Genomic DNA, 16,010 nt, shown 5'->3' with positions numbered 1-16,010 from the left:
TAGGATTGTGTGTAAAAACCGTTCCCCTTTTTAATTTCGCCCCCCTTTTCTACTCGCTAATCAGACCTCTAGATATTTTTGAAGCCTACGAACGGTACGATAAATAGGACTGAAATACGATAATTTTCAGGTGTTGGTACGATAATTCTATTGGATCAGGTTGGCAACGCTGGGTCGGGGTTTAAACTGCGTCGATGTTCCGCGTAGTGTTTCCACATGGAGGGAAACGGACAGCTAGAACTCCAATTTCTAGCGAGGGGAAAAAAGGTGATAATCTCGGTTTTAAACCACACCTGTTTCTTCGATAATCATTGTGTCACCATAGTCGTCCTTTGACATTCCAAATTTATACATAGTTTCCTGGTATAATTAAATATAATCTTGGTTTTAACATTTCTATTCCTATTTTCTTTGGGTGTTTCGAAATTCTTCAACAGTTTTTTCTTTCGTCTTATTTCTCGATGAGCCCATCAACGGCGAAGGAAATATTGACGCAATCCATTTTTTTCCACAGGCGAGATTTCCCCATAAAAATTAATTTTTATACAATAAATATACTTAAAAATTGTCCCAAAATATTTAAGAATGTTTCAGATTTTTATTAATTGACGTTTAATGCTAAGCTAGGGAAAGTACAAGTGTAAAATAAAATGTCTATAACATTTTACAAAAAAAAAGTCCAAATATTACATCAATGTTTTTCTTTTCCTTTAAATTTTTTTCCATTAACAAATAAATTGTTACACTTATATAATAACGCTAATACTCGAAAAAAAGGGTGGGATTCAAAGGTACGTAGTTTAAAATAGGTACAAATATTTTCCCATACATTATCTTCATCCATTTCCTTTTTTCTTCACTCGTAGGAAGACGATTCCTTCCACTCGTTGAAAAAGTTGTCCTGTCTTCAGTTGAATCCTCTTTTTTAATCTTCCGTTTTAACCCAACCAAGATAAATTGTACTAATATTGAGATATTTTTGTTACACAAAAACTTTGAAGATATTTTTTGGTTTAAAAAAAAGGAAAAATGAAAAAATTGTAGAAAGGCGTTTAAATTTTTTTTGCTGTAGTGGTTTAAAATCCAGTAACAGGGCCTGTTCAATGGGAATACAGAAGGAAATATCTAAATAACACACATCATTAGTTAGACACAAGTTCCAGATAAATAACAGTAAAAATAGACAATTTAGAGCCGATAAAAACACTCCCTGTTCATTTTTTTCTATATAAATGCCAATTTTTGTGCCCATGGAACAGAATGTGTTTTTACAAAACGATTAATTACCACAATAAAAATTGTAATTTTGAAATAAGAAATTACGATTAATTCATATAGGGCTGGCATGCAATTGTGGTTACAGGGAGGTAAATAAGATAAATTTTGCACAAAAGAAGCTATTGCTACGGGTCTAATTAGCTTACAATAATAAATAAGATATTTTGCGTTACTCAGTTGCCACCTTAGAAAGGGCGAAATCTCTTAAATAACACCAGAAATACACAATTTCTGTTAAGTTCTATTTCCACAAATTGAGATAATAGAAGCACGCACACTGATAAGTAGAAAATTGTACTCAGTCAAATTCAAAATTCTTTGAATAAATATTGATACCTTCGCTCTTTCTAGGTATCAAACTGAAGATAAATAATTTATATTGATAAGACTATAAATGTATTTTCAACATTAATAATATATTTCTTTGCGAATGACCCTTTCAATAATAAGCATCAGTAATTCTCAGTGAAAATAAAGATCATTCCAGCCCCCTTCATTTTTCTTTAACCAAACTGAATATAAACTAACTACTGTGAAATATATTTTAATTTAACTTATACCATCATGTTAATAAATAAAATCACTAAAATATATTCAATAAAAATGTTTTGCGTGATGTAACACATGCTTTTTCTGAAATTTAACCATTGAAAATAGCATTATAAAATAGGAAACGTACAATTTTTTTAAACTATAACCAGAAGTATTTAGTATCTCTTATGAGAAAAGTATTAATCTATGCTAATAAAATGAAACTTAGTTGAATATGGTCATATAGCTTGAACTGTACTAAATTTTTAATTACTTTTAAACTAAGAACTAAATAGGAGGAAAAAGGGAAACAATGATATTTTCATTTAAACTACACTATTCTAAAAACTGACTTAAGTTTTATCCTATAAACTGATCTTGTATAAGGATTTATAAACCATATTCATCCGATGTATTAGTTTTAGTAACTCAATATATAATGTATTTTGCTTGTTTGCAAAAAAAATCAGTGGAAGCCTGTAAAGTTACATGTTGCCAGCGATTAACATAAGCAGGATAGCGTGATAGATACTTCTCTATAAGATAAATATTATATATCTTTGTCATAATTATATTGTACTCAACTAAAATTAGCATTAATTAAAGCATGCACCCATTTGGCACAACTGGTAACCTAAATAACAAGTTTCATAATAAAAAATTTAAGTGTAGAATTAAATACCTTGAAATACATAAGTAATATAACAATAAGTACGAAACTTAGGTAATATTTTATTACATACTTCCTTCACAGTTACCCCAAAAAATATTTAAGTATAGCGCCACCCTGTAGTAACTCTGTGAACCATACTTTTGGGACAGTATTAGCTAAATTTAAAATGCTTTAATTTACATAAGAATGATGAGATAAATGCTTTTAACAACATCAACCTAAATTTTTAGAATATCACCCAATAGGCAGAATTTTAATTTTGGCTGACCAATGAGAAAAAAGTAACCTACAAAGACTTACATTTCTGGTACAAATGGCATACTTATGCTTAGTATGTTATGATTTTATTTAATACGGATTTAAATAAAATATTTTAAATTCTTGAATTTTCAGATCTTCCAGGAGTGTCATCAAGCTGGAAATCAATTTCGAACTGTATACCAATGCAAGACATCATCCATATAATTTGAAAATATGTAAATAAGGGTTGTGACTGATTTACTTCAGATTTGTCAGATTGGTTCGTGGGTAAAATTTGAGGGTCACTTGTTTAGAGCATAAAAGACATTTAACGTCATATACCTTACATCACACCCTTTTAGTTTCGTTATTGAATGATAGGCATTGCCATAGTAATGGGTGAATTTCAAATTAAATTTAACCTTCACATAATTTCAACTAATGATGCTCCAAATGCATAAAGCAGTGCGTTGGCATACTTTGAAATGGCAGTTGAATTTTTAGCTTGATGAACTCCCGGAACTTTCGTATAAAATATATAAAAGAAATTCTCAAATCATGATAACTACTAATTTAATCATTATTTTTCGTAAAATTAAGACCTACACTTTTCCATATTATAAACATTGCAGCATTATTTGCGATTATAAGGTAATAACATAAGTTTATAATTGTCTTTCACGTACACGTATCAGTTCAATGTCTACTGTGATTCAAATATTTACTGGGAGCCATTTCTATAACAACAACATATTTTTGGTGGACTTTAAAATCGCATTATTAAGCCAACTACGTGTTCTTTGTCTCATCGTCATAATGAGCGTGCACACTTATGGAACATAATTATAGACTTATGTTAATAATTTACAAGTATGTAACGGTAATTTGTTACACATGCCAGTGGGGAAATAAATCCAAAGTTGCAAAACTATACTATTTATTTATAGCATATAGATTTTAAGTACTATCAGATTATAATACACCCCTTCAGCGAAAGTACTTTAAAGGGTCACACAGGAGTTTGGAAAATCTATTTAAAAATTGAGTGGCTCCTCCCTTTCTGTACCTTGTGACAGCAGTACCAAGCTATCATATTTTGGCATTTCTCTAGTTCTATTATACATGGTTAAACTATGGCAATTTAACGCCAGCGTGGCCCTTAATACTTCTTTATAGTGGGCCTCATATTACAAAAAGTAAGCGCATAAAACTTCTGATAATTTAGTTTACAATAAGGTGAAAAAGTAATTTTTACTTTTGCCTCTTAATAGGTAGCTAATGAAATACACCTAATTATTATATATTCAAATGAATTCAATTGTTTTTATTATTCTAGACATTTTGTTATTGAATGGTGTTAGTTAATATATTTTAGTTTATGATTGTGGAATCTTTACAAATATTGGATGAATATTTTTTGGTTTGAATCTAATAAAATTAAAAAAATAACTACAGCTACCATAATGAGGGTTTCATTCTTTTTGAAGATTTTGGCAGATATTTTAAACACAAAAACCTATCTATAAAACCTTTGCCAATTTAATGAAATTAATATAATTGGAAATTTATAAGATTTCCAGACTTACGGTATTTTTCCAATGTTACTAGATTTCTTTATAAAATTGTTCAAAAGTGGACCATGATCAGAATTACATAACATCCTAGGAGATAAGTATCTTTCTCGCTCGTAAAAATAAAACATGCGCCTTAAAACTTCCAGCCAAACCATGGAAGCATAGATCGTATCACGACTGAAAATTTACCAGGTTAGCTACAAATCCCACCACTAAAAGTTTAAAATCATTAAAATGTAAGAATTATATACTGTGTAGGTATATTAAGTTAATTAAAGTAATTTTCCCTGACATAATAGTTTTAGAAAGTCACTATTTCCTACATACTAATTAAATTGTTCTTCCGAAACATTGGGAGATGGATACTTCTCTGAGATATTATGAAAACGTCTGATATGAATAGTAGAATCCATATTACTTTATATTTAATCCCTAATTTATGAGGTATTACAGTAGATGCCAGCAAATATTAATACTTTTCACTGCGACTTTAGGTCCATTACTAAATTTTTTTTAAAGATTTTACACTGGCTTAGATATGGTTTCAAATGTTTAGGCCGATATTATATATTTTGATTTTTCTATTTTATGGGACATGTACAGCTTTATCTGATGAATATCTGGCCCCTTGTATCAGAGGTAATGATCTCAAATTAAACCACGGGCAGTTAAATATTTCAAAATACAACTTAAAACCTTCTCAATTAAAGTTAAGAACATTATAAGATTAAATCGATACACTTAACTTAAAAATCACTGGCATTTACTATCTTTAACAAATAAGAGAATGAACATTTTCAATTTTTAAATCTAATTTTGGGATAATTTTGAAACCATACAATGGACACTATTCAATAACTGGCTTTCGGAATATTTTAGGAAATGGGCATTTAATTTCTACATTTGTAATCAAATTAAGTTTCATACAAATATACGCTGATAATCACCAGTCATTTCATAAATTATGCGGATTTTAAGTATTTCTTCGTACAAAGTTCAATAGCATGCCAAATTACACCTTAAGGGAGTATAACCTTAGCAGAGAAGGCCTGTTAAGGTTATATACCCTTTTAAACCAACTTATGAGGAAAGTTAGTAGTCTGCGACTTACATAAAAAACATGCAAATTGCTAAAGCTTCCATAACGAACTCAAAAAAGCCACCCTAAATATTTTTGATTAAAAATAACATCAAAATAAGCTTTTAGACCCAAAATAACTCTTTCACGTGTTATATTTCATTAGTAAGAATGAAAAACATTGTATTTAGAAATTATAGACATCAGTCTATAATTTCTAAAGTTATTTTAGGCTTTTAAACTACCCTGAGGCGTAATTAAACTAAACAACAACAACAACAACAAAAATTTTATCTTTTTATATATGTACGATAATATATTTATTTCAATAAAACCTAAATATGTTCAAGGCTTTATCTATTTAGCCAGAACATATTTGTATTTCTTTGAACGGTATGGTAAAATATGTAGTTCCTTGTAATGTGTTTTGATATATTTGGAACCTTTTCAGTGATTTGGGGCTTAAAAACTATCCAAATACCACAATAAATATAAATGTTATTCTATGTTTGGTTTATTTTGTGTGTTGGAAGCATTAGCAGGGTGACCACAGGAAACCCTCCATTTTTATAGGAAATAATAAGAGTAATTTTTTGTAAACATAGGAACTTTCAGGTTAATTTATAGGAAATTATAGGAATAATTTTAATAAAGATAAAACAAATGCTTTTAAACAAATTTTGGTTGAATAGAAATATTACATTTATTATGAAAACATCACAGACTTTGTTAATAGATAAATGCATTAAAGTAATATTAAATTTTCATTTTCATTAAATTATTGCTTTAGTAAAAAACTGGCTGTTTAAGAGGGCGGGCCCTCTTCTATCAAACTTTTAAACTACACTGAAAGCAAATTGTAAAGTACGAAAAAAAAAAGGAAAATTGTCAAATTATAGGTTAGGAAGACAATATAGAAAAAATTATAAAATAAAGGAATTGTGGTCACCCTGCTGCTAGTGTAAATAATAGCCATGCAGAGCGATGGACCCTGAAGACAAAATGGATCCGCAAAAGATTATGAAAAAATGGTTCTCGTGATAAGGTGGTTCAAACACAAGTTCTGTGTGGCAGATCCCATAGACCCAGGCAATTAGTTTTTGGACCCCACATCACTGAAACGTTCCACTTTAGCACCATAATTCATTAGACATGCCCTGAATTTGTGCCAAAAAATACTAATAACAGAAATATAGTTATAGTTTTGCCTCTGTAAATTATATAGGAGGGTTTGGTTTCTTTTAAATACATTGTTCTTTGTCCACTTTTTATTATTCTAGATTTAAGATTTTTACTTATAATATTCCATATCATGGTCAAACTTAAGTATTGACCTGTAATGAATCAACGAATCCTACGAAATTTCAGTAAATATTTTTTTTGGCCAAGAACTGGTCCTAATTTTTCAATACACATCCATATGGTTAATTTCAAATTACCATAATATTTATATATAATCCAACATTTAAATGGATGAAATATAAAAATTACCAAGTTTGTGTCCCCATTTTGTGTTTGATATTATCAAAATGGAAAGTTAGGTCATGCAAAAGGAGGTTCTCAATAACAAGAAAAGATTTGGATGAAAGATATTACCACCATTAGAATAAAGGAATTTTTGTCAAAAATTTGAATTTCCTTATGCCAAGTATATTTCATTAAATAAAAATCTACCTTTCATATAAAAATTTAACAAATCATAAAAATATTTACTACCAATACAAACCCTAAAACTTAAAATCATTTGGCTTAAAGTTAATAGGGGATGGACAACAGTTGTTATTGTACTCATGGTGCACTTAGGATTATTTAAAGGGGAGGGGGGGGGCAACTGCTGTTACACTTAGATAACAAAATGTAATTCACTGCGCTTCGGAGAACCCCTGCACAACTTAATATAAAGTTAAATTAAAAAGGTGTTAAGATCTTTCGAATAAATAGGAAAATTAAGCAATTTGGCTTTTTAAAACACAATTACTACGAAATTTTAAATTTCCTAGCATTTAAATTAAATTTAAAAAAATGTCACTATCTTTGGAATAAATAGGAAAACTTTTTAAAAACGATAAATTAAAAATTTTAGAGTTAAGAATTTCAGACGCGAAATAATGTTTTCAGATAATATGTAGTACAAAATTAAATATTCCTGTAGCATTAAATAGTACACTGACTAAAGAAATCCCCAAGATTTTGTATTGGTATGAAGCTGGTTTTTATGACAATACAGTAATAAATTATCTAACACTCTTGGGTCAAATGACATTTGGGAAGTGGCTCTTAAAAGCATATTAAAATTTTTTAAAACAAAATTATTACAAAATATATAAGATCTGAATGACTTTCAAGTGTATAAAAACCTCCTCCTTAAAATTTTGTGTTCGAATTGACACGTAAGTCAAACAACTACGAATATCTTTAATATAGTCCTTGCGAAACAGAAAAGCAACTGTTATCGGTGTATTTAAAGAGAGGTAAGTAACTAGCCTTAATGTCTGATAAATTCAGAAAGCCAAGAGCTGTAAATTATCAGATTAGAAGAAAAAGAATTTTCTAAAACCAATGAAACCACTATCAAGTTACGAACAATTTGCTACATATAATGTATGCTTAATCTAAAAAGGACGAGAAAACGATTCTCACAAGAAACGCATGGCATTTGCGGGTACCATTTGTTTCTGCATATGACATGACAATGAAAAGGTAATATAAAAACTTACGTAAGTTCCATATAAAATAAAAGGTTAAAAAAGACTCACGTTTGGAGATTTCAAATACTTTTACTTACCAAACGCTTTCAGTGTCTACTGCTGCGATGTTCTCTTTCGCGATCACGATCTCTATCCTTCTCTCTGTATCGTTCCTCGTGGTAACGGTCCCTTTCGCGACTTCTATCTCGGTAATCTCGCTCTCGGCTGCGAGAACGATCTCGTCTACTTGATTTTTCTCTTCTTGATGATCTTTCACGGGATCTGTCTCTCTCACGTGAACGCGCACGATCCTTACTTCTGGACCAAAATGGAAACCGAGTTAGTTAAATTTATCAATACTATGTAAAAATAACTCTTAAGAAAATAACATAACCATTAGCGTGACAGAAACACTTTTTACTACCTTGTTTCTCCACAGTGACGTGAAAAAACAATCACCTGTTAGCACCCTTGCGAATTATACTTTAGGGAATGTAATGCTTATTTACCATTTCAGACCAAGATTTAGCAAAAATATTAAACCAGAATTTAATGAAAAGAAGTTATTTTTGGAGTCACTTTCCCTAACGCGGACAGGAAGGGGCCAGTTTCAGCACCGCACTATTGTTGTCCACCACTCAACTTGCATGACTTCTCTGCACATTTGTTTGAGAAAAAGGTTTTCTACAATCGTTGTCAATTCCCTCTCTCATGCAGTGAGAGAGGAAATTTTAGATTTAGCTAAACAAAAGGGAGTAAATGGAGACCAGGAAAAAATGCTTCTTACATCAAAGCTATTGCTATCGCATAACTTCTGAGGAAACAATTTATAACAAAAAGTACTTTTTATCGCTCTAGCGGCAATGTTTTGAACTCGAGGTCAAAGTGTTTTTACTGTTGAGTTAACCATCCATCTTAATATAGGCTGCGTTCACTAAATCTCAAAGAACTATCTGAAAAATTATTTTTGTTCAGACAGTTGCTAAAGTGACGTAAGATCTTGTTAACGCTTTTTACGCTTGTTGTAAATTTTGTAAAATATCGCCTGTTGCGGCGTTTGCAGCTAGCCTTACTCCGTGCTGCGGCGTCACGTGACCGTTGAGCAACGGAAAAACCTGCTCTTACAGCCCCTGACTTTATTGCTCAACGGACAGGCAACATGATGTCAAATCCGGAAGACAAAAAACCGATTCAGTGAAAAGCCGCTGACCATTGAGCTCAGCGCTGAGCTTTTTTAAAGTTACTGATCGCAGCCATAATAAATAAGCCTAATCTTTTAATAAATATCCAATTGTCTTAATTTAAATTTTTCTGTAAAATCAAAAAATAAATCTACAAAGACTACTGAAAGCCAATTCACACAAGCCAACATTTTTGCAAAACATTGTAGGCCAATATTAGTGGCCATGCAACTTTCTTCTTGATCACGTAGAAAAATTTCCACATGTTGGCCACACCACAGCCAACTTTGACACTATAAACTATCGGCGTTCAGCGCCACGCTCGTTTTCATATTGGCTTCAATGCATAAACTATTCCCAAAATAATTTTCCGCTAGGGGTGCTTGACGCCGAGAGATATTTCTGTTCGTAGGTTAAAATAGAAAATTCAACGAATGTGTGCCGCTATTGCGCGAGTTGGCTGTGGCCACACAAACACTTTTGTTAGTGAGCATTTAAAGAATGTTATTTTTTGGTTACCAAGGCTTAGCTAACATTTTCAAGCCTAATAACGTTCATGCACATTCTTTGGATTACACCAAAGTGAATGAACTAATTGATAATATTAACATTAAATAATTTTATTAATGTAGATTTAACATATTTTTAGTAGTAGATGTAGTTTGTTTTGGGGAATTTTGAATAACTTCTTTAGCTATTTAATGGATGAAATCTCAACAACTTTTAGTGGAGCTTATGAACAAAAACATTACATGTTTTGCAAATTTAAGAGTCATAATGTATGGGCAAAAATGTTACCTCTTGTGAACAGGCTTTAAATTTCCAGGTTATGAATACACTAACACTTTTACTAATATTTAGTGACTAAAAAGGTGGTAGTAAAAAAAAAGTTCATGGTTAAAGCTTAAGTATCACACTTATAGTTATGATTTTTCTTATGTTAATACTGAATGTAGGGTATTCACCTGGAACCGTAAGATTTTGACTCAATTCCGTGAAGGGTATCTTGAAGGGAACTAATCAAGATTTTACAACGCTCGTCATTCACCACTTTCGACTGCTTAATTAGGGAAATAGCTGTGACTAAGGTTTCAATCGAGGCGGCGTAATCACCAGCACTTGCATCCGCTACAGCCCTCGATATGGCGCTACTGGAAACAGTTCTATTTCTGCCCATTATTTCCTCAAATTCAGCCTCGCTAATCGGAGGATTGCTTTCGTGTCTAGAAAAAATGATAAACGGGAAATTTACATTGTTAAGATGCAAGTATAAAAAGTTTTCAAATTACCTATCGGGAGGAGGTCCACGATATTCATTGTATTGACCAGGAGGAGGTCTTCCATAAGGATCACCCGATTGTGAAGAAGGCGGAGGGCCTGGCGGGGGTCCTTGATGAGGCGGAAAGAAAGCTGGGTTAACGTGAGGTGCTGGAGGATGAGGAGGCGGAGGTCCTGTATGTAATAAATAAATCAGTTAAAAAAAGGTGTTAGTTCTGTACATCTGGCTCTATGTCAAGCCAGATACATGACAAGCAAAATCAATGCTTTAGCCAACACTACTACACAAAAATAATGAACTTCATTCAAACTGTAAAAACCCAAAACTCATGGAATAACGCAAGATGCTTAAAATAATCAAACCTTTAAAAAACCCAAAACTCATGGAATAACGCAAGATGCTTAAAATAAAAAACCTTTAAAAAAGGTGTCAAGAAATAATGGATACTTCAAGAAATAAGCCAACCTCGTACAAAAATTAACACTGTTGCCCAAAACATTATATTTGCCATTACGTAACTCTTAAGAATAGCTAAAACAAGTATCAATTCAAGATATAATCACCAGAATGTGGCGGTGGTCTTGGGCCTTGCAAGGGAGGTGGACCTGAGGGAGGTGGGTGAGAAACTAACAAAGTAAATATTAAGAAATTCAACAACTGTGCCATGAAATAAAGGCCAAAAATTGAAGAGTGGCCTTACCCGGAGGTCTGTCCCAATCAACAGGTGGTCCTCTAGGATCGGGTGGTGGCCCACGGGCACCCATTGGTGGAGGAGGTCCACGGGGAGGAGGGGGCTGGACATCGAAAGATAAACAATAGTAATGTTAAAAGACAGCCCAGAAAACTAAATTCAATTGTGGACGAAGAAGGCATGGGCAAATAGCCACATGAAGTTAGATAAATGATAAATTTTTTTTATATTATTTCTAAAGATGAAAAAAATCATAAAGAAAGAAATTTCAAAACCAACACTACAAAAGAGGAGCTATTTAAAATAAATATTATTTGCTCATGCCTATAATTACCCCTAGTTTGTATCTTGATTCATTTACTAGTCTCATTGGAGGAGGACCAACTGGGCGGGGAGGAGGTGGTCCTTGCATTCCTGGAGGCGGAGGCCCAGGTGGCATTCCAGGAGGCCCTGGGCGCGGAGGTGGTGGTCCATGATGATGTGGGTGATGGTGATGATGCATTTGCGGAGGTTGAGGACCTGAATATAACAGAGGACAACATTAACACAATGAAGTAACTACATTGGATTCGAGTCCGTTAAAGAAAACACATCATAAGGAGGATTTACGGTAATAACCCTGATTATAGCCAGGAGGATGTCCTTGATGGTTGGGGGGAGGTCCCATTGGTGGTCGAGGAGGTCCAGGAAAATGACCTCCTCTACCTCGTCCACTCATCATTCCAGGTGGATGTCCCATTCGAGGAATACCTGGTCCTCCAGGACCTCCAGGCGGTGGAGGTCCTGTTCCAGGTCCACCAGGTGGTCCATAAGCACCACTGTTGCGACCCATACCTACTCAGTGTCATTTACGGAATTAATTAATAATCATAAAAGAGGTACTACATTTTTTAAATAAGCACCTTGATTTCTTTTACTTGACTGCATTTCAAAGTGGTTTAAGTTCTGTCTACTGCAAGACGTCACTACCGGATTTTGACCATGTAATTCCCTTTTAAGAAAAGCAGTTTATGAAGACAATTTTCTTTTTAAAAGGGAAGATATTTTAAATTTGTTGAATTCATACTTCCTAGGGAGTTTTTCCATAACAGATCTGAAAGAGTTCTCAGAGCCCAAAGTTACAACACAAAATCTAAGGAATTAATACAGATATTAAATAAAAATGAGTTTTCAGATAAGAATCCTAATTAATATATACCCTTTGGATTGCCCATTTGCTCTGTTTTCATAAAATTTAATGTCTAGTACATCAGTTACTCCCAGACTATTAATAGCATCAGTTACGTCTTGGTCTGTAGTCCACCAAGTTAAATTTCCAACATATATGCAAACACGTTTTCCACTATGAGATATATTATTTCCAATCACTGATGATGAGGAATTTGGTGGAGAATCATCATGTCCAAGACCGTACTATTAAAGTTTCAAAAATAACTTTTAAGTCTTTTGTATATTGAATGCCAAATATTTACGCAAACCTCATCTCCAGAATGGCCATCACCGGATGGTGCAGTTATAACATCATCATACAAATCAACATTTTGATCATGATTAAATTCCCCATCCTTAATAAAACCATCATTATAGATTGATTTTTATTAATAGTATTTATTACTGAATTGTCAAACTTGCCTGATTAAAATCTTGTTCTAAATCGTCCGCATAAAGATCAATATCAATACCTTCGGCCATTTATGTTTTCACATAGAAATGGCAAGGCGTAAAAAAAACCTAAAAAAGCAAAGCCGGTTTTAAATTTTCAATGAGTACCAAAAAATGGCGGACATTCATTGTTCAACCAAAGAGTATGGAGGAAATTCAACTAGGCCTTTGTATCAATTTTGAAATGAATTTGAGTATATATTAACGAGAATGCTATATAATTTCTATGTCAAAAACGAAAGCGATTTAGCAAATACCTTTAATAGACAATCCTTCTCGAAATTAATACTTATTATATGAGTAATTGTTTAGGAAAATTAAAATTAAAGAAGAATGAAAAACTGAAAACCCACGCATCAGCGGCGGCGGCGTTCAATCATGTATATTTTTAAATAACTTTATGTAATGGTGTCAGACGAAGGCCTTAGACACCAAACAAAAAATACCAAACAGAAAGTACAATAAGTTTAAAACCACAAGAAAATCAACAATATTTATGGTGTAGTGAGAAAAGTAGTACAAAAAATTCAAAATATAATACAACAGAACTAAAATTGTGAAACATACCTTGTGAAAGGAGATGAAAGTCGCATATAAGTCAAGGAAAGGCAAAAGTGCAAAGTCGGGCCCTTAGACCTGGGGTACGGTACGGGTACCAGGTCTGACCCGGCAGGTCACAACTTGTTTTGATACCATAAGGAGAGAGATTTGTTAGTTAGTTAGTGGGTTTAAGCTGTCGTGTCACTCGTGTGTGATTAGACGAAATATGCTATAGAGGATCCTTGATTAGATATATTCAGCAACTCAGGAAAATAACGTAAATTTGTCAATTTTAACGTCTACGAATCTCCTCGTTCAACGTACCACCATTGTTTCCGTGAGCGGCTGAAACTGTTTATCGGAAGTTGATTTTGGACTTCTGAGCGTTAGCTTCCGCCATTGAGTTGAGAATAATATAGAGCGCCAGGCTGAATTTTCACCATAGAACTTTAAGCTTACCATTAGTGGCAACGGGACTGAAAATCAAGGAACTTTATCAAAGTACGCCTGGCGCGTTCTGTTGACATTATTAAAGAGCCTTTGAGAGAGCATTAATGTTTCGTGGATTTGCACGCGTGCGCAGTCTGGCGAGAATGCATTGAAGAAGGTGATTGATCATAGAGTAACCAACTCACATAGAGTGGAAGGCCCTATGGAAGCGCATAAAACATTAATCCTAACGGACCACCTTGTTTTGGAGGCGTGAATAGGTGGTATTCACGAGAAGATGGCGGCCATTGCTCTAAAGTAGATAGTTATGGGTGAAAGGGCGATGACACTAGCCTTCCACTACAGCGATGAGAATACACCCTATAAATATAGTCCGAAGCGCGATGGTGTTGTTTTTACATTTTTTAGAGTATAAAAAAAAGTTTTTTTTATATTTTACATGACCTTTAAGCAAACTTGTTTATTTAACGCCTCGAAAACAAGACGTTGCGTAAGAAAAGTGTTCAGAAGTTCCGCTGATAGCCTTCCACTCTATGTGAGTGGGTTACTCTATGGTGATTGATAAAGTTTGATTTTCAGTCCCGTTGCCACTAATGGTAAGCTTAAAGCCTATGGAGAAAATCCGTTCTGGGGCTCTATATTATTCTCAACTCAATGGCTCCCGCAGAGGGAACGCAAACAGGGCAGGAGTTTTGCGATAACTAGCAGACAACCGGCAGTTGTTCCGTATTCCTAGGGTACTCAGTGTAAAGCTTAAGAATATCTATCGGGTCTAAAATCAGACGTAAAAACTTAAGCGGTGAATTTGAAAAACGGTTAGTACCATATGTAACATAATTACTCATAAGTATGCTACTAGCTCTATTTCGTCACTAACGAATTGTTTCACGGATATTGCGTCATCCGTACCCTACGTAATATTTGACGTCATATTTGATGTCATCGAATCTCAAATGCCGATAATGCCATCGCCCAATTAATTAGCTCTACATCTGATAAACCGACGGCCATTATTTTAGTCATTGAGTTGGGAATAAGGGAATATTAATCTTGAGGTCCAATCAAAACGTCGGATTTCAGTATTTCGCGAAACAAGTTTTTAAAAAATAAGAATACTGCCGTCTACTCCATAGAAATCGGATAACAAACTAGAATGATTTTTGAAATTTGGTCGTGGGGTCCGATTAGAACTTTTAAAAAACCCTGCCTTTGGCCCATGCTTTTCGTTTGGCTGGCAACGAAAGTTACGCCATCGGTGCCAAACTGGTGAACTAACACTCTATTTCGTGGCTTTTCGCCTAAAATTAAATGGCCGACTTTAGCTCGACGCTAACGCGGTTTTTTTTTAAATCTTTAAAGTAACTTATGTTTAATTAAAGTTGAAGAATGGCTCAAAACTGCGTAATCAAATCGTGTAAGAGTACATACTCAAAAGAAAACATATCTTTTCACAGGTTAGTGTTAGAAATAGTTTTCTTTTTACCATAATTTCCAATCGCTAAGAACGCACTAGAAAACGCGTTTCTTTCAAATCATAGAAAGCTAGTTTTTTTTAAATAAAAAATGAAGAATGGTTCAAAATTCCGTAATTAAATATTTTAGGAGTAATTACTCAAACAAAAACATATCTTTTCACAGGTTACTGTTAGAAATAGTTGTTTTAGGAGCAATTAGTATGCGGGAAACCGGTGCACAGTAATGGTTTATCAAGAATATCTACGTTAGTATTGTATGTACGGCTATAAACCCAATTATGAAAATTAGGGTCCGGCTATTTTCCACAAAAAATGTTCTATGAACATTTTATATACGAGCAATCGTGGTGTCGTATTCGCGGTTTTAACGTTGTACCCGAAACGCGTCTTACAACTTTGCGCCTTCGTTGATTTAAAACGCATCCGCCGCTCTTCATGTAACCGCGTTTAAAATTTACCACCTAGCTAACTCTTGTTATTTTTGCAATAAATCGCTGGAAAACGAAGTTATTGTGAAGGTTGTGTGAGACAAAATGGTGGGAATGTCGGAATAATGGGTCACTTCAATTTAAGTTCATATTGACTGCCGTAAGGAATAAATCCAAAAGATCAGTATCAATTAATGCTTTGAAAAGAAAACACGACACCGATGAGACTTTTCGACATGTAGA

At 33.5% G+C, this 16,010-nt stretch overlaps 1 protein-coding gene across 1 annotated transcript; it reads right to left on the bottom strand.

Annotated features, from left to right (window-relative positions):
* Nucleotides 1–595: 595 nt before the first annotated feature.
* On the bottom strand, nt 596–13,255 carry LOC149948975 (cleavage and polyadenylation specificity factor subunit 6-like). The gene is made up of 14 exons (XM_090174188.1): nt 13,132–13,255; nt 12,845–12,943; nt 12,691–12,777; nt 12,411–12,625; nt 12,279–12,344; nt 12,115–12,203; nt 11,822–12,046; nt 11,547–11,731; nt 11,222–11,315; nt 11,085–11,147; nt 10,532–10,694; nt 10,208–10,465; nt 8,160–8,379; nt 596–1,096 (listed from the first exon to the last, which is right to left on the bottom strand). The coding sequence occupies exons 2-13, from the start codon at nt 12,902–12,904 to the stop codon at nt 8,169–8,171; spliced, it is 1,716 nt and encodes a 571-aa protein (XP_090030314.1). The 5' UTR covers nt 12,905–12,943; nt 13,132–13,255; the 3' UTR covers nt 596–1,096; nt 8,160–8,168.
* Nucleotides 13,256–16,010: the final 2,755 nt, after the last annotated feature.

The sequence above is a fragment of the Leiobunum rupestre genome, chromosome 4 (genome assembly GCF_980474605.1).
Source record: "Leiobunum rupestre chromosome 4, qqLeiRupe1.1.hap1, whole genome shotgun sequence".
Classification (NCBI taxonomy): Eukaryota; Metazoa; Arthropoda; class Arachnida; order Opiliones; family Sclerosomatidae; genus Leiobunum; species Leiobunum rupestre.
This window is presented reverse-complemented; position numbering and strand designations above follow the sequence as displayed.

What these genes read in the sequence shown, in the direction of transcription:
- LOC149948975 (XM_090174188.1), bottom strand. Translation starts at nt 12,904, where the DNA reads ATGGCCGAAGGTATTGATATTGATCTTTATGCGGACGATTTAGAACAA. An exon ending in TAGAACAAGATTTTAATCAG is followed by an intron (nt 12,778 to 12,844) that starts GCAAGTTTGACA and finishes GGTTTTATTAAG; the next exon opens with GATGGGGAATTTAATCATGA. An exon ending in ATGGCCATTCTGGAGATGAG is followed by an intron (nt 12,626 to 12,690) that starts GTTTGCGTAAAT and finishes AAACTTTAATAG; the next exon opens with TACGGTCTTGGACATGATGA.